Genomic DNA, 19,695 nt, shown 5'->3' with positions numbered 1-19,695 from the left:
AGGTGCTCCTGCTCTGACTTTTTCCAGGCTCTCCCTGCTCGGCCTGCGAATCTTCTCCCCCTGCAAGCCTCCGGAACCTCCACCTCAGAAAAGAAAAAAGCCATTGTACGGGGTGCGCTGACCCATCGCGGCAGGACGGTGCAGGACAAAGGCCGAGCTGAAGGGACATGGCATCAGGTTATTGATCGCTGAGGAGACCTTGAGCTTGGGTAAACAGATGTCCACCTCTCTCCCCCCTTCCATGCGTGTGTGAGCTGGCTTGCGTGGGGTGTGTGGGCCAGGCCTTGCAGGCAGAGCAGGCTCCCAAGGTAGGTCTGCAGCTCTGGGGGAAACCCCGGTGCCTGCCATTAAATCTTCTAACAAAGAGGCTCTTCTGCTGCTGCTTCCTGCCCTCCTCTCCCCACCCCTCTGTCTGCGGTTCTTTGCTTGTGTCTGCTGTTTCTGAAGGGATGATGTGATAGCGGAGAATTGCCCTTGCTCTCCTGGCCCGCCCAACCCGGTTCACTGGGGAGGAGATCCTCCCCATGGGCTGCGCCGAAAAGTGACCCACGGAGAAGCAAGGAAGTGCAGTCCGTGCTGGGCCTGTTTGTACCGCATGCCTCTCTGGAAGGGCACATTAGAGCAAGCAGGTGTGCTGCTGACTGTCCGAGGGCTGATGTTCACCAAGATGGGTTTAAAGTTCCGGAGTGAGTTACCTGGTGCTTACGTTCTGCAAGTGTGTTTCCAGGTTGCGAGGCAGCCTGGAGGGCTTGGGGCTCAGTAAGTGGGGGAAAGCAAGGAGACTGAGAAACCCACTCTTCCCTACCATGTGAACACTCCATGGCATCCACGCAGGCTAAAATATGCATGAGGCCAAGCATCTCTTTACACACCTGCAGCAAGGCCCTCCCATGCACTCATGCCCCCACGCTCACACGCACCACTGGGCATGAAGAAAACTCACGGATGTGTAGACAGGGCACAGGCATTCCCCAAGACCTCTGTGCCCTCCCACACAGACGTATTCACATCCCTTTCCTCTCCAGCCACAGAAACACAGAAAGCCTTTGGGGGCAGCTGTGCACTGGGTGATGGCAGAGGAAAGGAGAAGGAAGGTGGGTGAGATGAGCAAGATTGTGGCTCTTTTGGACAACAGCATTTCTTACCCTCAGAGTCTGAGGCTGACAGAAGGAGAGTGATCAAGAGGAAGTGAACGAAGCAGCCTGGGGGAGACGTGGGGCAAAGGAGGATGGAAGGTGTGCCCTGGCACAAGCAGAGCTTGATAGCAAGCTGAATGTTATTCAGGTGTTCTCTCCCCACTAGCTCTGTTAGTGAGTCAGTGCCAGCACGGGCTTAGCCCTGGGACACACAATCTGGCGGGAATGGCAAGGTCTGCTTATTCCTAGGGACTGACTGCAAAATGGCATAGCTCGCAAAGTGCAACTATGGGCTCCCAGAGTGTGGCTGTTTTGTGCAACTTATGTGTGCATTTGAGGTCGTGGATTTTCTTTTGCATTGATTTCTAGATCAATTAAATACCAGTTTTAAAATAATTCCTAGCCTGGGAGGACAACACCTTTGTCTCCAGAGAAATTCATTATAGTACTCACTTGTGGTTTTGGCAGAAGCAAACCCAGGGAATGCCTTTGAAAGTTGAGGGAATACCAAGAGGTATAGACAGGACAGTGTCCTGGAAGCCTGTCTTCCCCTGCATTAGGAGTTTTACTCACATTTGCACTGAGCAAAGTCTTAGCACACAGATCTCTTGAGGCTGTAGATCTTGGGAGAGGAGCACAGAGATGGCAGATCACCTCCAGAGATGAATGTGAAAGGATGCAGAAAACCTGGCCTGACCATGGTGTCCTGTGTCCCTAGATGCCCCTGATGGAGGCCGAGGAACAGGAGGAAGATGCCAACTCCCTCTCAAAGGATGAATCGGAGACTAGCTCACGGGACTGGATCCGCTATGTGCCCCTTGGCATAGCCTTTCTTTTCCTGGCTGGAGCTGCTGCAGTAACCTGGTATTTCCTAGGTAAAAATTCAGCATGTTTTGTCCCCACGCAGGAGGTGAATGGGGTATAGCCAAGGCAATTCCCAGCCCAAAGCGTGTTAATGACTCTGGGTGATCTTTACAGACTCGTATATAGGGGTAAACCCCTCCCTCCTACGTATCAGCAAGGTAATCCACTGATGTCTTCTGTTGGCAGACTACAGACCGTGGCACCTGGAACCGGCCGTCCTGCAGTTTTACTGTGGCAGCCTCCAGGTCCTCAACCGCCAGTACTCCCCGGACCTCGGGCAGGTGGAATCCAGAGCCTTCTGGTTGGAATCAGCTAAGCTTCAGAAGATGGTGAGGGCAATTTCATGACCAGACCTGACCCTGAGGCAGTTCAGTGAGTAGAAGGAGGAAGGGGTCAGGTACCCCCCATCCAAGTGACACACTTGGTGGGCCTGTACAGCAAGAGGGATGAAACATAGGGTTGGCCACAGGTCCTTTGCCACTGTAACATTGCACAATAGTTATCAGACGACATTCTCGTTGCAGCTGAAGGAACTGATTCGTGCCACAGAGCTGGATCGATATTACAACTCGAGCACAGTGTATGCCTTTGGGTGAGTGGCACCCACAGCATATTTGTCTGTTCATGTGTGAAAGCTTCCAGTCAACTGCACTCTGGTTTCACTGAAATCTGGTCATGACAAACTGCTGCAGTCCCCACCATGAGCTCTAGGCTAAATTGGGCAGTCCAGATCCAGAATGGTTCCAGCATGACAGAGCTGGGGATATTTTCATGTTCATGTTCATCCAAGGTCATGGTGAAAAGTCAAACTGAGAAATCCATCAGAGAGGCAAAAGTTCAAGAGAGGAAAAAAATTCACTGGGAAGAATTGAAAAAAACCCAAGGGCTTGGCATTCTGTAGAAACTAAGCAGCTGGAAATTAATCTGCCTAATTCAAGAAAGCCATTTTATGGCCCGATTCTAGGCACCAGAAGGGAGAGGCTAGAATGAACCATGGAAAAGGTATTCCAGCCAAGAAGCATGGCCCACCTGGGAATAGAGTAACAGTGGAATGGGACAGATGTGGAACTACAGCTTTGCAGGTCATCACACTAAATCAAGAAAGCGGGAATAACTTCCAAACTGAAGTATACATTTGCTTCTGATTTTTTTCCATGGAAAACAACAACCTCTAAATTTGTCCTTCAGCTACAAAAAAAATCCAATTCTGACATAACTCCATTTTCAACTGAGGAAAGAAAAGTTTCACTTGCATTTCTTCCTCTAGCCTTTTACTGAACAAAGGTTTATTTCAACATCTCTTCCCCCTCCCCCAGCCAATTTTCTCTGCCAGCTGGTTGAACAGAGTTTTCCCAGTCACAGTCTCCTGCAGCTTGAGCCTGCCCAGCATTAATGGCTTGTGGTAAGGTACTGAGTCATTAATCATCCACTTGTCACCACTGGGAGGTGAGACAATGAAGTCTTGAGTGTTTCTTTTCAACCCCTGGTCAGTAGTAACCAAAGGTCATTTCTACCTGAAATGAGACTACTCATTAGACTAGTCTTGATTAATTATCACATTAATTTGACCACGTATGGTCATCCCTAAAGCCAGATGGCATAAAATGGCTTCCTTCCCCAAAGGACTGAACATTAACTAGCGCCATGGACATAGCAGCTCTCCTGCCCCACTCAGAATGGTTTCTCTGGGTCACAGCAGTGAGCTGGAAAGTCCACACAGATATGTCTGTTTTGTGGGAAAATGGTGAGGGGTTAATCTCTGGGGTTTGCCTCTCCAATGATTCTGGAGAGGAAGAGAGAGGTTATTTAACATGCTATTTCTCTATTAGGGAGGGGGCTCTGACCTTCTTCTTCTGGTTCGCCCTCCAAATCCCTGAGAGTCAGCAGAAGGAAGTGACTGCTGAGAGGGTAAACACAATGCTCCACCAAGAGCTCTCCGCCAACTTCAACAGCTCCGGCAGCCTGTCCTACCAGACGGAGTACAGGGTCAACCCAGACTCACTGGTTCTGCTGGGTAAGTAGCTCAGCTGTGACCTGAGCAGTCAGAAATGCTCCAAGATTTGTAAGGTGCTGAAGGGAGGTTAGGAGAAAAGGCCAGAAGTTGCTACTGAAGGGGGCACGTGAAACCTGAAGAGGATAGGGAAAAGTGAAGATCAGAAGATACAATTACACTTATTTCTCCCTGATAGGGGAGAACTTAAATTTGATTTTAAAAAGCATCCTTCCTTTGAAAGATTAAAGATTACTGACCATGACCAGCTAGGTAGCCTTTTTTTTTTTTTTTTTTTTTCCTCCTTCTCCCATCAGCTTTGGCTTCTGTGGCGTAGGATCTTACACAGGTCATGACTTTGGTCAGCTCAGCTCAAAAATAGCAAGCAATTATATTTCCTGCTTTCCTTTGGGATATTATTACAGGCTACTTGATTGAGAGAAAAACAAAGACAACACACCTGAGTCACCACTAGTCTTCCTCTGAGACAAAGCATTGTTGCAACTTCAGTTCTTGGCATATGATATTAAAGATTATTTATTTTTGTTCACAGAGAAGATCACAGCCTATTTAAAAAGCCACCCCTACAGAACTGTTCTAAAATAGGTGTTAGGTAAAGGACTAGGGATGTGTCTATATTCTATACGCCCAAGTCCAATAGAATTTGTATTTGGTCTTTATAACAAGACTTAACTTCTCAGCCTGATCTGATCCCTTTCACAGATCCCAAATCTCACAGGTTTTAAAATACATTGTGATTCTTCTCTCCCCTCAGGAGTCTCATTTCCAAATTTCTTCTTCCCATGAAATGTTACATCGCCAAGTTTTTTTCCCCAGACATGTTATCTTGCATTTTTCAAAGGTGAATCTTATTTTAATATATCCCACCCATATTTTCTTTACTTTTCCTTCCACATCTCAATTGTTCTATTTTGGGGGGTCATTTTTTTTGACATCCCCAAAGAAAATTTGATTTCCTCAAAATTATTTTCACTCCCTCAATCCAGACCATAACGTTAAGATCTTATTCTGAAACTGCATTGGTGTCTCACGAAGACATCTCCTCCTGCAGTTACCATTAGTCACCTTTCAGCGTACCGGACCTTATGTTCTGCCAATTTAAGTTAACTTTCTTAAGAAAGATATCATAATATGCTTAATAGATCCAAGACAGCCCACCTAACATTTTCCCTTTATTTACTCACTTCATAATGTAACTCATAAAGAATTAAAAATGATGGTGCCATTCTATTAGCTGTTCCCAGTTCCCTCTTACTCCCTTCACATCTGTTTCAATGTTTTATTCATTTCAGCAGACCACACTTCTTTCTATTTTGGAACTAACACACCAGTTGTGGTTTATCCAGCTCCTTCTTCTTTCCCTAGTCCTTCCACCTCCCTCTCCAGTCAGAAGCACAGTCTAGCAACTAAGGCAAAAGCCAGAAACCACTTATGCTGCTGGGCCAGGCTGATCTCAAGCCAGTGACTTAACCTCTGGCTTCATTTGCTCTGTAAAATTGGAGTGAAAAAATAGCTAGCTAATAGCAAGTCATTAGCACTTCATCGCTTTCTGACAGACTCATTTGCTGACCTGCTTAGCTCTAAACATTAAGTCTCGCTGCAGCCTGCCTTGAGACACAGAGCTGCAAGCCACTGACTAGCGCAGGCCCTCTCCAGCCTCTCCAATGCTTTATTTTTACTAACAGCTACACTCACCCCAGGACACTGGCTTCCCCTTTCCCCAGTGAGTTTCAGGACCTCCTTCTCCTTACAGTAACTCAGTTTTATTACTTTCAGAAAAAAGAGTACTTAATATCAGCTCAGCATATGTCCTTCCCTACAGCACACGAGCTTCTCCAGGAGCCTGCCTTATGCCTGCAGGATCATCTTCTCCACATCTGTTTTTGCCATGACAAAACCACTCAGCTCTCCCCACAGAATTGCAGGCTCCTCTTAGGAGCTACACAGGACCAAAGCCCTGACCTAGGCAAGCCCCCAACAGCAATTATCACACCCAAGTGACCTCATGTTTCTTTTTATTTTGGCAATTGTTCCTAGTAGCACCTGATCTCTGGCTGCTTCCAGTTCAGCTGGGAGGCTGGAGCAAAGCCCAGCTCTCCTAAAAGCGTTGTTCACCCCATGGTTCTGTTTTGCTCGGATTTGTAGTCCCTGCTGGTGGCTTTCTCTGCAGCCCTTTTGTCCAGAGGTGAACTCTATAAGGATGTTGAGTAGCTCTGGTCATCAGAAAAGACCTTCTTCCCCACCCTCAGTAACTCTCATAATTTTCATTTAAACTGGGAGATCAGGAGAGGGGTGAGCAGATGGTAAAGGCTCTGGGAAGTGGGGTTGTGCCCTGTGATGTGGCTGACAGAGGGGGATGGCTGCCTGAAGCAATGCCCAGCCCTCTTGGAAAGGGGAGGAGGTCCTGGAATAGCACACAAAACCAGACAAGATAAAATGGCAGAGAAGCCTGTGGTGGGCTGGAAAGCATGAATCGGGGCTGCTGGGTTTGGGACAGAGGCCAGAGAGATTTCCCAAAGAGATGAGGTGGGACAGAAGTGACTGAAACAGGACCTTAGGAGCAAAGAAGTACCTGGAGGATGTACCATGACAAAGTTAAGTGAGCCATTTACATAGGAAGGAAGTTATCACCTGCCGTGCTAGCATTCAGATACTACCAGTTTATATTTTTGTTTATCTTACTTTATATATATTCTTTCTAACAGAATCCAGTGTGAAAGACATAGTAGTGCTGAAATCCACTCTGGGTAGGCTATCTTTTCCTTTCCTTTTGAGTTTGTGATTTTATGGGAGGGATTTTTATAGAATACAGAAATCTTGCTGTCTTCCTGGAGTTGGAAATTCTGGGAAGGGGAAACGAGAACAGTAGTGAGGAAGCACAGTGCTGCTGCTTGTCCAGATCCAAGCTACATGACACAGCTACGTGCTGGACTGCTCTGAGCATCCCGACACCTCTGCCCCAGTAGCACACCGCTGTGCAGAGATACCAGCTCCCAGGGTCAGTGCAGCCACCTTAGTCTTGTCCCCGTCCTAATGAGTCCTATCAAAAAGCTTGGTGTACTAGTACAATGGTGCTAATTCCAGGCCTCATTAAATTCTAACGAGTGGGGTAGGGGGTTTCTTTGCCTGGCTCTGCACTGGATGTGCTGTCAGTCATTTAGGAGTCTGTTGTCTTAGTGACGTTTGAAGATGTTTTTAGTAATTTCAGGCAGTGTTGTAAGTGCTGTGGCTGGCAGATTGCATTAGATATGCTATTAGAAATTCACCTTTAAGCTGACTTTTACTCAAAAATCCTGGCCTGGGAGCCTGCTGAAATCAGACGAGGAGGATGTAAAGCTGGGAAGAATATGGGGGTAAGAGAAGAAAAAGGTGAAAAAGAAAATAAAGCCAGTGGAAGATAACTTAGCTGTACTGATATTCTAAGTCTGAGGTAGTATTAGCTTAACCAAGGAAGAGGAGACAGTTCTTATAGAGAGAAACTGGGACAATGATATGAGGGGACCAGTGCCACCACAACCTATGTGGAAGTAAACTGAGATCACTGGGATGTGGAGTCAGCCTTATCCTGAAATAGGTTTCACTGATATCCCAAGTGAGAATCCCATATCCTAATTTCCCTCACAGCCAGCCCTTAGCCCCCCTTTGCCTCCATTTACATCACCTCGAGGTTTAAATCCCTCAATCTTTCCCCTTGATTCAGGTTGCTACAGGTACAGCTATGTCCAGGAGGATGACGTCCTAAGGCTGGAGGGCCCTGACTACCTGGCCTCCAGTTGTCTTTGGCACCTCCACGGCCTCAAGGGCTACATGATCAAGCTACGCCTGGAGTGGACTCTCCCAGACTGCCGGGACCGCCTGGCCATGTACGATGCAGCTGGGCCTCTGGAGAAACACCTCATCACCTCGTAGGTAGCTCCTGAGCAGGGTGAGCACGGCAGGGAAGCTGGGCAGGATGGCACGGCACACCACAGGCAGGGGAAGGTGTTAGACTGCATCAGAGGAAATTCTCTTTGATGCAGAACCTGCCTCTTGCTGATCAGCTGAAGTCACTGATGTGGGATATCACACAGCCAGCCGTGCAGTCTGAGAGATTACAGCAGCACGAGCTCTCTCTCAGATGGTCCTTTGACTCAGCTGGTGCCTCACAGCAGGCGTGTGCTGTGGATAACACAGACACCCACTGTCTCTCTTTCTCCTTCTTCTCTTTCATTTGTTTGTTGCTTGCTTCGCTCCCATCCTTTTATCTCTTTCCCCTGAGGATCTACGGCTGCAGCCGGCAGGAGCCTGTTGTGGAAGTCCTCTCATCTGGCCCTGTCATGTCCATTGTGTGGAAGAAAGCCATGTACAGCTACTATGACCCCTTCATCCTCTCAGCGCAGGTGGTGCCCCTCAAAGGTGAGGAAGGCTGGAGGAGAGGGGTCACATATACAGGAAGGAGGCAGGTTATCTCCTACAACATCACAGTTCCTAGAGGTACTCCATCCCCATTAGAGGCAGAATTCTCTCTACATTGCAAGGGTAGAGGTGGTCAGTAAAAAGCAGATTAGATGTTGCTCCCTCGCCTGGATTCATACATTAGCATCTGGCTTGAGTCTTTACAGCCCAGGCTCTGGCAAGCAGAGCCTGAGTGATCATTATACTTTAAGAGAAGGCCAAGCTCTCATGCATGGGCAAACCAGATGTGGCCTGAACATCATGTCTAGACACACTTGCAGATAAACATCAATTCAATAAAAGAGTCTAAAACAGCAATAAACATTATCATTGCCCTTCTCTGGACAAGAGGAAGAAGCTAAAAGACTTACCAGGTAGAAATGGCCCCTTGAAGGGGGATGGTGGGACAACCCAGCCACCCTTAGGATCAGCCCTTAGAGCCCCTTTTTTCCCCTTCTACAACAGGATGAGTACATGGCATCCCCAGGCTGAGGTTGAGCTGACAGGTAGCAGGGCTTTGAATGTCTGTATTTACAGCCTGCAAAGTGAATATAACTCTGCGGGAGGGCCTGGAGCTGCAGGGGAAGATCGGCACCCCACACTACCCCAGTTACTACTCGCCCAACACACAGTGCACCTGGCACATGACGGTAAGATCCAGCTCCCACAAGAGCATCCACCCCATACCTGAAACCCATGCGGGACTCCCCATATCATGGAGGGGTACAGCCAGTGCTCTCAGATCATTATGAGAAGCAAGCAGAGGGTGGCAACTTCCCCAGCCTCCACATACTGTGTGTTTCTGAAGGGAAGGAGTCTAACATTCCATGCCAGCGCAGAAATGTCATAGCTGAAGAGGAATGTGAGATCTGGTCTCCAGAGGAGTTCTTGAAGACAGAACCAGATTGTTAGAAATTGCTAGGAATGACCATGCTTTGAGACCAGCAGCAGAGCTACCTTGGGCTGTGGCATGGCCCCAGTTTAGAGGGTGCTTCCTTCTGGCTTGCAATGTGTGAATTGACAGCTCTTCACACCTGCCCTGCTCATTTCTGTCACATGAAGTAGGCTGCAGCACTCATAGGAGCCCTCTACACTCTGCTCTGGACCCCCTTGCCTGCAGGTCCCATCCCTCGACTTTGGGGTCACCCTGTGGTTTGATGCCTACGCGCTCAGCAGACAGAAGCATGACCTGCCCTGCACCCAAGGCCAGTGGATAATTCAGAACAGAAGGTGTGTGCTGGGGTCCTGGTTTCTGTCTCACTTCCCACCTGGGGTTAAACTGGGATTAAACCTCTGCAATTCCCTGATCACTTTGGCAACCAAGTCTGAGGAAGGAGAGCCTATCACCGCACTCAGCGGTTGCTGTTTGTGCCGATGCCCTTTTCTTTTCTACTTCTTTTTCACTGTCTCTTGTTCACAGGCTCCCCAGTGAGCACATTTCTTACAGATTTGCTTCGAGCTACCAGCCTGCCTTCTCCGTCTTGCTGTTTGCATCAGGTTTCCTAGTTTTCTCTTGTGTGTGTAACCTTGGTGTCCTCCCACATCTCCTGTGTTTGCAAATCTGCCTGTCACCACCTCTGCAATAATATCTGTGTGTGCCACTGCCTTGTATCCACCTCCGTACAGATCTTCCACCTATCTCCATATCCTCCTGCTTTGACTACAGCCACTTCCTCCTGTGGGACTTCCCAAAATTACCATCCATACATAGCTGAGGCTGCTGCCCACCACTGCTCAGGTACAAAGGACAGAGAGCTGCTGTGCTCCCATCTCCTCAAAGCAGGCTCTGAGATGGATGGACCTATGGCTTTAGTTTTTCCTCCCACTTACTGCAGAATTGTCCCTTTCCCTCCAAAACCTCCCCCAGCCCATCTCATTAACCTCCTCTCCACTGCTCCTGTAGGGGTAACCTCTTTTCCTCTAAAGGGTCTGATCGAGAAGCTATGTTCCCTTGGCTTAGGATTTCCTCTTTTTCTCTCCCTGCCTTCCTCTCTTAAACTGTTAGTGGCACAGTTTCTACAACATGGCTTCTTCAGGAGGATGGAAGCTTTGTATGCCTGAATTCAGTGCTTGCCCAGAAAGTGGGAAATGTCCAAAGATAGTAGGGTCACTCTGGATTCTGGATCTCATGCCATATTGAAGGCATTTTGCTTTCCTGGCTTCCCCCTCATACCCTGTCTGTGTGGCTCCCTTCCCACCCCAGCCCCACCAAGCCCCCTTAACCTGCTTTGTTGTCTTTTCCTCCCTCCCTGCCCAAGACATCCCACCTGTGTTTGCTCCTCAGGTTGTGTGGCCTGCGGACCCTGCAAGCCTACGCTGAACGGATCCCAGTCACGTCCTCTGCTGACATCACCATCACCTTCACTTCACAGGTCTCTTTAACTGGCCCCGGCGTACAGGCGGCTTATAGCCTGTACAACCAATCTGACCGTAAGTTCAGGCTCTTCCCTGCTCCTTAGTGGGGTGGTGGCTACCAGCAGACCCTCTGCACTTGGCCTGTGTTGAGAGAAACACGAGACACATCGCACGAGTCCTAGGTACTCATCTGCCCTTCAGGCACACGCTCACAAATTGGTGACGCACACACCACTGATCTCCCCAAAAGAAGAGGCATTTATGTACAAAGCTGCTTCTGCACATGTGGCCCTGCCTCATGTTGCCAGAGCATCCACGCACCAAAACCCAAGATCAGAGAGTTGTCTAAAGTCTCACACCCATGCCCACATCATGGACTGGCCTTGGGAATGCAATGAGAGGCCATCTCCGGCTCGAAGTGACTTTTATTTCGATTTATAAGAGCTCTTAGAGAGAGCTGTTTCCTGCTCACCTTGGAATCCGTGCAAGTGAGAGACAAATAAAACCACACGCAAATACACATATGCACATATGCAAATGCACACCCACAGACTGTCTTCCCAAGGTTTCTCCATCTCCCTCCTAAAGGGTGCCCGTAACGGGTATCAGTCCCTGAGTACGTGCACCTGCCAACGCATGTTTAACACCAACCCCTTCAAGACCCCAACGGAATTTTAATAACAACTCCAAAGAACGTGCTTCAGCTTTCCCGCAGCATTTAGGAGTCGTGAAATAGCTCTAAAGCAGAGGTCTAGCACACCGGGCTGCTAGTTGCCTAGGCTCTTGACCATTGGTACATCGGGAAGCAGGGAAAGAGCCTTCCTCCCCCTGGAGCACAGCCTGCCACCACTGGCCCTTGTTCAGAGCAGGTGACATGGCAGATTTTGGGGAGCTCGGCGAGTGCCACCAGCACGCTGCTGCAGCCCGCGTGTGGTCAGGAAGGTGTGCAGCTCCATGCTCCACTTTCAAGCCACTGTGCTCTGCTGCAAGGAAGTTTCCAGTCACTGGGGACTAACTACTCTCTTGGTGGTTTCACAGCCTGTCCCGGGGAGTTCCTGTGTTTGGTGAACGGCTTGTGCGTCCCAGCCTGTGACGGGATCAAAGATTGCCCCAACGGGCTGGATGAGAGAAATTGTGGTGAGTGATTTCTTCTCCCCGCTGGCCCCTGGACTCAGCAGGACACAGCCCCTTGCTCTTCCAAAGGTAGGAAGAGATGGGGAGGATTCAGTTGGCCTAGGTACAGCCTTGTGCCTCTTCTCCTGGAGCTTAAACCCCTGCACCCTTAAAAGCTTCATCACAATGCAGTATGGCTTCAGCCTACTCGGGGAAGAGCAGCAACACTTCTTGCTCCTGTGAACAGCACAGTCTTGCTGGGAGAAGCCCCTAGTACCCACGCACCAAGAGCTCCAGGCAGCCTGAAAGAAGGCCCCTGCTCAGGCTGTCCCGCACCTTGTCCTGCTTCCCCCTCCCGACCCAGGCTCGACAATAAACCTCAGCCCTGGCCTACAGCCCCCTCTGCTGTCATTCCACTCAAGCACCCCTCTCCCAACCTTCCCGCTCTGCCCACACCTCCCCAAGCCCACCGCTGCCCTGCTCTCTCCCCTTTCCCAGCATTTGCGACTCTTGATCTGTACAGATCCTCACCCATATATTGCGTCCCATTTTGGGAGCATCTAAGTCCTTGATCAGCCTCCACTTCTTCATGCCAACAGCAGTTAGTGCTGACACAGACACCACCCCTGGCACCCCAGGACTGCAAAGCCCCATTCTCACAGGAACAACTATTCAGGCTCAGGCATAATGCCTAGTTCATCTACTGTCCCATTCCTGGTGTGAGTGAGAGGGCTCATCACATTGCTGCCACCACTAACTTTTCGTTAGTTGTCCCCTACAGCTGTTTTTTCACAGACAGAAAGATCCCTGAGCCACTGGAAACAGTGACCAATTGTGAAAGATTCAGAGGAAGGTATAGAAAAGTCTAAAGTAAAAGGCAGGAGAAATCTTTCTCAAGGAAGCTTTCAGTGCTGGAAATATGAGACCTCTCATGGGATTTCTGAGGTTGGGTTTTGTATTGTCTGCAGCCTTGCTGATGGTGAACTCTGTCCCATCATCCAGCTGTCTGGCATCAGGGCTTGCTTGCTTCTCTCATGCAGACATGGATACATGTACATCCTTATGAATATCTAATCATATCTTGAATCCTGTTAGCTTCTTGGCCCCAGGGATACCTTGTGTTATTCAGTTCCACAGGTTAACAAAGACCAAAACTGAACAAAAAAAAAAGTATTTGCTTCTCAGTGTTTTCAATCATCCCTTTATATTTGAAAAAGAAAATGGAAACACTGTAATTTCCTTCCATTCTTATACTCTTGCCACTGTTGCATCTCTGCTTATTCGCTCCATGTCTGTATGGAACAGTCCTCATCTTTAAAAGCAATGTTCACATTACCTCAGAGTTTCACGTGCCTTTAGTCATCTGGAAGCCTAAGGCTAATTATTGAAGAAATTGTAGTTATTACAGTAAGAAAATGCCCGGGAGGTACTGGCCCATCGTATTTTGTGTTGCACATAGATACACACAAACACAAGACAAGTTCCTGCTATGCAAATGTACAATCAGAAGTCAAACTGTGATGGGTAGGCACCTTAGACCCATCCCCATCCTGAGCAGCTGTCAGAGCTCATGGACATTAAGGAATCCGTTGTTGTTCAGGATGATAAGGAATCCATTGCTGTTCAGATCTCACCTATCAGAGAGCAAGGGGAGCAGCTGCTCTGTAGGGGAAGGTGACCCGTGAACCAAGGGTGACAGCAAGGCAGGAGGAACAGTGACCTCACCAAACAGGGTTGCAGTCCTACAGAACCTGAACAAGGCAAGTGGACCAGGTCTGGTGATGGTAACCCAGGGTCAGCCAAGAGGCCAGTGACCTCAAGACAAGTCCATAGAGATGAGGCAGGTCTGAGGCCAAGCCAAGTCAAGAAAAGTTGTCAGCATCAGCAAAGTGTGAGACGGGATGCAAGCATGCCTACACAGCTACACCATACCAGAACTGGTTTTAAGCACATCTTGTGAGGTGGGGGAAGAGGTTGCACAGAGCCTACCGGTGCATTTAGGACCCTGACTTCACACCTGACCCCTTCTCTTGCGTGCCTGATTCCCGGGTTCTTCCCTCCCGTGCAGTGTGCCCTGCAAAGTTCCAGTGCCGTGAGGACAGCACTTGCATCGAGTTCAGCAAGGTCTGCGATCAGCAGCTGGACTGCGTCAACGGGAGCGATGAGGAGCAGTGCAGTGAAGGTAGGGAGGGACAAATACCTTCCCCTACGCTCGAGCCAAGGCTGTCGGTAGCGTACTTCCCTCTTGCGAGGCAAGGGCACCAGCTGGGGCTTAATGTGCCCGATCTGCTCACAACGTCTGCTCTGTTTGTAGCTGGCCATGTCTGCTCAGGAAATTCCGCCGTCATTTATGGAGTACCCCAAAACCCTCTGTTGTCTTTTCCCCCATCACTCAAAGGACTTCAGGCTGAAGCTACAGCCTCCCTCAGCCTCTGCTCCCCTTCCTCTTTGCAGGGGTCCCCTGCAGCCCTTTCACCTACCGCTGTGAAGATGGGACCTGTGTGAAGAAACCCAACCCCCTGTGCGACACCACTGCAGACTGCAAGGACCTGTCTGACGAGAAGCGCTGTGGTGAGGAAAAAGCTCAGTCGCAAATCATCCAGGCAGGTTCAGGATGCCACGCAGCTGCAAGTCACCCCTTTTTTCCCCCCACCACCCCAGCATGAGCACCCACCATCCTTCGTTCCACCACCCCAGCCCCACAGCAGCAGTGCCACTGCTCCATCCTGCAGCGGCAGCGGCAGCAGCAACGAGCCAGCTCTCTGCGCTGAGCTGTGAGCAGGAATTTGCTCTTTGGACAGCTGCTCCTCATCTCCTTCAGGCAGAGGCATCAGGCCAGATAGACATGTTTCACAGGCCAGGTCCTGCCCACAGGCTGCCTGTTGGACTGTTATGCTGGTTTATGTGAAGTAATGCCATCCTACAAGGCTCCAGCCAGGGCAATCACCCGTGACTGCATGGTCACTGGCAGGCACAGAGCTTGTGTTTTGATTTCCCTGCTTGTTTTTTCTGGAGCCTCGGTGGGCAGCGAAAGGGAATGACTGTGAGGGTTCCCCGGCAGGACAGCAGGTAGCACAGACAGCGTGCTGCCCCAAAGGCATCCCCAGGCTGCAGCTGGAGGTGGGGTAAGGCTGTGCAGGCATCAGCAGGGACACGTGCTGGGAGGGAGTGCTCGCTAGACCTGTCCTCGACAGTGCATAAAGCGTCAGCTGGCTGGGTAAGGCAAAGGATTAGATGTCAAACTTTTCAGTCAATTAAGTAGGAAAGGAAGGGCAGGTGCAGTATATCATGTTCTCTTCCCCCGCTGAAGTACCTGCTGTGTTTCCTCCTCCTCAGACTGTGGGCTGCAAGCCCCTCTGAGCAGGATCGTGGGTGGTGCAAATTCTGTGGAAGGGGAATGGCCGTGGCAGGCCAGCTTGCAAGTTCGAGGACGCCACATTTGCGGGGGAACACTCATTGCTGACCGCTGGGTGGTCTCAGCTGCACACTGCTTCCAGGATGAGAGGTAAATGGAGGCGAGGGGTGCTGGACAGGAGGCTTTGCATTGCCTTCCATGTCGTGCGTGATGGGAGTACCGTCTAACTTGTGAAAATGTCATGGGGCAGCCACATCCCTCTTCTGGCACCCGTGCCATGCTTTGAAGCTGCAGAAAGGGATATGGATACACACTCTAGTATTTGGGTGTGCGTGCAGGGAAAAAGGGGGCAGTGCTGAGATTCACAGAGAATTTTGGGGAGGGCAATGGTAGTGGAAGACAATTCACAGCTCCACCTTTGCTTTGGGTCTGGCTTGTCCCCGTGCTGTCACAACCACGGAGGTGTCAGTGTGTGCTAGGCTGGGGCTGGGATAGCATTACCTGCAGAGGATGGTGTTTGGGCACACTCCCAGGGCCTGCCCTTTCAGGAGGAAGCACGGTCTCTCCCCCAGCTCTTTCCACGCAGTGTACATATCACAACAGTGGCAGTAACATACAGATCGGGCGGGGGGGGAGTGTGTGTTTCACTCATTCTTTCAAACTGGGAAGAAGTGAGGAGGAGGAAGGTCCACAGCTGTGCTGTGTGACTGGGCTGAGTAGAGGGAAACACTCAGGCCCAGTTTCCATCTTCTCCAAACTCCCCTTTTCCTCTACCAGTGAGACCGTGGGGATCCCCCAACCTCCCTAACTACTATTGCTGAACTTCCCTGGCTGCCCTTCCCTCCTGATGCTATGTGAGGGCAGGGAGCAGGAGCTGATGGTCATCCTTGGTACGGTGACATCAGCCTTGGTGACATCAGGCCCCTCTGAGGGAGATGATCACCCATATCAGAGACTCCTCAAAAGACTGCGCCAGAAGCAGCCAGGCTCTGCCCATCCTCTGTTCATGTGATGAATTATCTTCTCTGCTGCGTCCTACAGACTGGCCTCTGCCTCCATCTGGACCGTTTACTTGGGCAAATACTTGCAAAACGTCACCAGCCACACAGAGGTGTCCTTCAAGGTGATCCGCCTCTTCCTCCACCCTTATTATGAGGAGGACAGCCATGATTATGATGTGGCCCTGCTCCAGCTGGACCATCCTGTGATCATCTCACCCTTAATCCAGCCCATCTGCTTGCCTGCTCCATCTCACGTCTTTGAGCCTGGCCTTCATTGCTGGATCACTGGCTGGGGAGCCCTCAAGGAAGGGGGTAGGTGCAAGGTCTTTGCTGGTGGCCTATTGTAGCAGAGCCAAGGTGGAAACATAGGTTCAGATGTGGGGTAGGCAGAATAGGCTTCTGTTCACCCCAGAGCATTATGCCCCCTTCAGTCCCTTTGATTCTGGGTCACAGGTTGGCCAAAGTTACCTGCTGAGTGCCTTGAAACCTCATTCAGAGAGGCAGGAATGAGGGTCTGTTAATCTTACGTGGAGACACCATGTGTTCCTTTACCCAAAGTCTAGAATTGCCCTTCAGGAATTAGGGGGTCTGTCTAGTGGCTGTTCAGCCATGGTCTCAGCGTGGAGCAGCCCCGGTTCCAAAGTCCAACCCTGTGCTCACATAGACATTTGGAATCCTGTTGGGTCGTTCCCCAGGGCCAGCACCTGACTGGAAAGACTTGAGATAAAAAACCTGCTCTTCATCCCACTGGTTCCGGGTCTCCTGGGGACATCTGGTTGCAGTCCCTGAAGCAACATTTTCCCCATGTCAAAGACCCTAGGACCTGGGTCCCCCCAGAAACACCTGTACTAGTAAATTCAGTGGGAGCAGTGCAGAGTCCCCTGGGGATCACACTGTGTAACTGTTAGCATGTGCCCTGGTACCATTTGACCATTTTGACCATATAGCACCCACACACTGCTGGGGGACAGCATGGGCCAAGACCTGTTCCCCTGGGGTGGTGTGGCTGAGTCCGTTCTGTTTTGTGAGGAAAAGTTTAGCTGCATGGGTATGGACCCTTCATGTTCCCTCCCCATAGGGCCAACAAAGCAGGTCCAAGCTGTTCTCTAGCAGTGCATGGCACAGGAATAAAGACGTGCTCACCCAGGTCAGCTTAGGCCTTCACTGACACACACACTTGCTCCAGCTGCTTCCTGAATGGAAACACTCAGTGGTCTATCCAGAACTGAACATTCTTGATTTGCATACTTAGCTGGAAAAACTTGACAACCATTTCAATGAGAAGCAAACCCAAATCTCTTGACGCCCCAGAGGCTTCCCCAAAACCAGAATCCCCCTTGCCTCAACAGTTGGAGTGCCTACAACATATCCCTGTAGGGAAAGGGTCTGAAGGGGAATGCTACTCCTTCCATGCAGGTGAAGTGCTCTGCTGAAAATCAGAGACCGTGATGCCAGTGGAGAGCAAAATAGAAATTCAGATGGCAGCTTTCAGCATGCAGCGAGATGGGCATAGGCTGGGGGACCACAGTAAATGGTGTGAAGCTCCACCTTTGCTCACCTGCACTCCTTTTGGTGCTCTACCCCTCAGGGCACATCAGCAATGTTCTGCAGAAGGTGGACGTGCAGCTCATCCAGCAGGACATCTGCAGCGAGGCCTATCACTACGTGGTTTCTCCTAGGATGCTGTGTGCTGGGTACCACGAGGGCAAGAAAGATGCCTGCCAGGTGACAGAGGAGTTGTGAGATCAGGGTTGACTACTGAAAGTGGGGTGTGTCCCGAGTCTCCCAAATGCACTCTATAGCTTGAAATGAGGGCGAAAAGATCATAAAATGCCTGACTTTTCCAACACGTCCTCTGATCTAAGTGGCCAACAATAGCTCTCAGACCACTTCTTCGCAAAATCTTTGCCTTAGACAAGATCCAAATACACTTAAACTCCTTTTCTGGTTTCAATCCATTCTCCACTCTTTACCTCCCACTTTCAAGTCACATATCAGTCTCATACCCCCTCAGCCTCTTTAGCATCTGTCACACATAGTAACCTGTCCCTTCATTAATATCGATCTCAAGGAATTCCTCTATCTCCCATCCCTCTGGGTATCCAGTTAAATTCCACCAGCCTCCTTGCTCTCTGCATATAAGGAAATGCCACATGGAGTAAAAGGAAATAATAGAGCTGTCAGCTTCTTGGGACCTGGCTAAGGGGGAGGAATTTGCATGACGAAGGAATGCAGCAATGGGTCAGATGCTTGCACTGGAGACTGCTTTTGGCATCTCCCTAAGGTACAAGAAATGTTGCAGATGTCCCAGGCATGAGTTGAGGGGTTACAGGAATCTGCATACAGAGGGACTCAAAGCCAGTGTCATCATCCAGCAGAAGCTGGTGGATCACCATCACACTGTTTTTCTTTCCCTTTCTCTAGGGTGATTCTGGAGGTCCTCTAGCCTGCAAGGAACCCAGTGGCAGATGGTTTCTGGCTGGTTTGGTCAGCTGGGGAATGGGATGCGCACGTCCAAATCACTATGGAGTATACACCAGGATCACTCAAGTGCTGGGCTGGATGAACCAAACCATGAGCTGAGAAAAGTGCATCTCTGCCTTCTCCCCATCAGACCTACACTCACATGGCACTTATTCCCAATCTTTCTCACTTGCCTCTCAGAGAAAGAGAGTTTCTGTGTGGGATGTTGTCAGGCCCAGGATGCTCTTCTGAGGAGGGTAAAAAAAGCCTGTCATGGGGATTGTAGAGAAAAGCAGGCAGACCCTCCTCCCCCTCGGTGCTTCCCAGGGAGCATCCCAAGGTGTTTTTAGACCATCCATCCAAAAGAGTTGGGGGGGAACGATGACAACACGACACACAGCAACGGTCCCAAGTTGATGGTTTCTGAGAAAAGGAATAAGGGGAGTTGAACTTTCCATGAACCATGTGATTCATCCACAGTCTTATGCTGGAACATTTGCTGAAAGAAAATGTGACTGATGTAGTTAGAGATTCCAGTAACTGTGAAATCAATCTGCTTCCCTCTTCCTTCCTGCTGCTTGTCCTTCTTCCCCCTTCCCCTCCCATCACTCCTCCTCTTCCATCTCCCTAATTGCTTCTTTTCTTAGCTGGCGTGTGCTGCTCAGTGGTGCTGTTCAGCTCAGCCAGGCATCTCCTCACATCTCACTGGCTCCCAGGCACGAGTCCAGCATCACACCCCCAAGTGCGCATCTTGCCTCCCTGCCGGGGCAGCACCCGGCCTCTGCTGCTGCTCTTTCTTCAGGGCAAGGCCCCAGCCCTCAGTAAAAACATTGGAGCAGCCTCCCATCCCCTTCCTTCAGCCCTCCTATATACCTTCAACATGAGGGCATCTCAACTGCTTCCATCTCCTAACTCAGATAATCCAGCAGGTGAAAGAGAAGGCTTCAGGGCACAGTGCTTAAA

The 19,695-nt window shown here is 50.0% G+C and overlaps 1 protein-coding gene across 1 annotated transcript; it reads left to right on the top strand.

Annotated features, from left to right (window-relative positions):
- Window positions 1–1,854: 1,854 nt before the first annotated feature.
- On the top strand, window positions 1,855–18,852 carry TMPRSS6 (transmembrane serine protease 6). The gene is made up of 17 exons (XM_009968411.3): window positions 1,855–2,011; window positions 2,187–2,329; window positions 2,525–2,592; window positions 3,830–4,014; window positions 6,717–6,758; window positions 7,712–7,916; window positions 8,270–8,406; window positions 8,983–9,095; window positions 9,566–9,675; window positions 10,730–10,875; window positions 11,839–11,937; window positions 13,982–14,095; window positions 14,368–14,484; window positions 15,250–15,418; window positions 16,310–16,581; window positions 17,858–17,994; window positions 18,694–18,852. The coding sequence occupies exons 1-17, from the start codon at window positions 1,855–1,857 to the stop codon at window positions 18,850–18,852; spliced, it is 2,373 nt and encodes a 790-aa protein (XP_009966713.3).
- The last annotated feature ends 843 nt before the right edge of the window (window positions 18,853–19,695 follow it).

Source organism: Tyto alba, unplaced genomic scaffold (genome assembly GCF_018691265.1).
Source record: "Tyto alba isolate M040663 unplaced genomic scaffold, T.alba_DEE_v4.0 Super-Scaffold_2, whole genome shotgun sequence".
NCBI classification, from domain to species: domain Eukaryota; kingdom Metazoa; phylum Chordata; class Aves; order Strigiformes; family Tytonidae; genus Tyto; species Tyto alba.
Note: the sequence above shows the minus strand (reverse complement) of the source record. Positions and strands in the feature narration are given on the sequence as shown.

Coding starts and splice junctions, on each gene's coding strand:
- TMPRSS6 (XM_009968411.3), top strand. CDS start 1,855: ATGCCCCTGATGGAGGCCGAGGAACAGGAGGAAGATGCCAACTCCCTC. Junction 6,759..7,711: donor AGTGCTGAAATCCACTCTGG/GTAGGCTATCTT, acceptor CCCTTGATTCAG/GTTGCTACAGGTACAGCTAT. Junction 11,938..13,981: donor GCTGGATGAGAGAAATTGTG/GTGAGTGATTTC, acceptor CCTCCCGTGCAG/TGTGCCCTGCAAAGTTCCAG.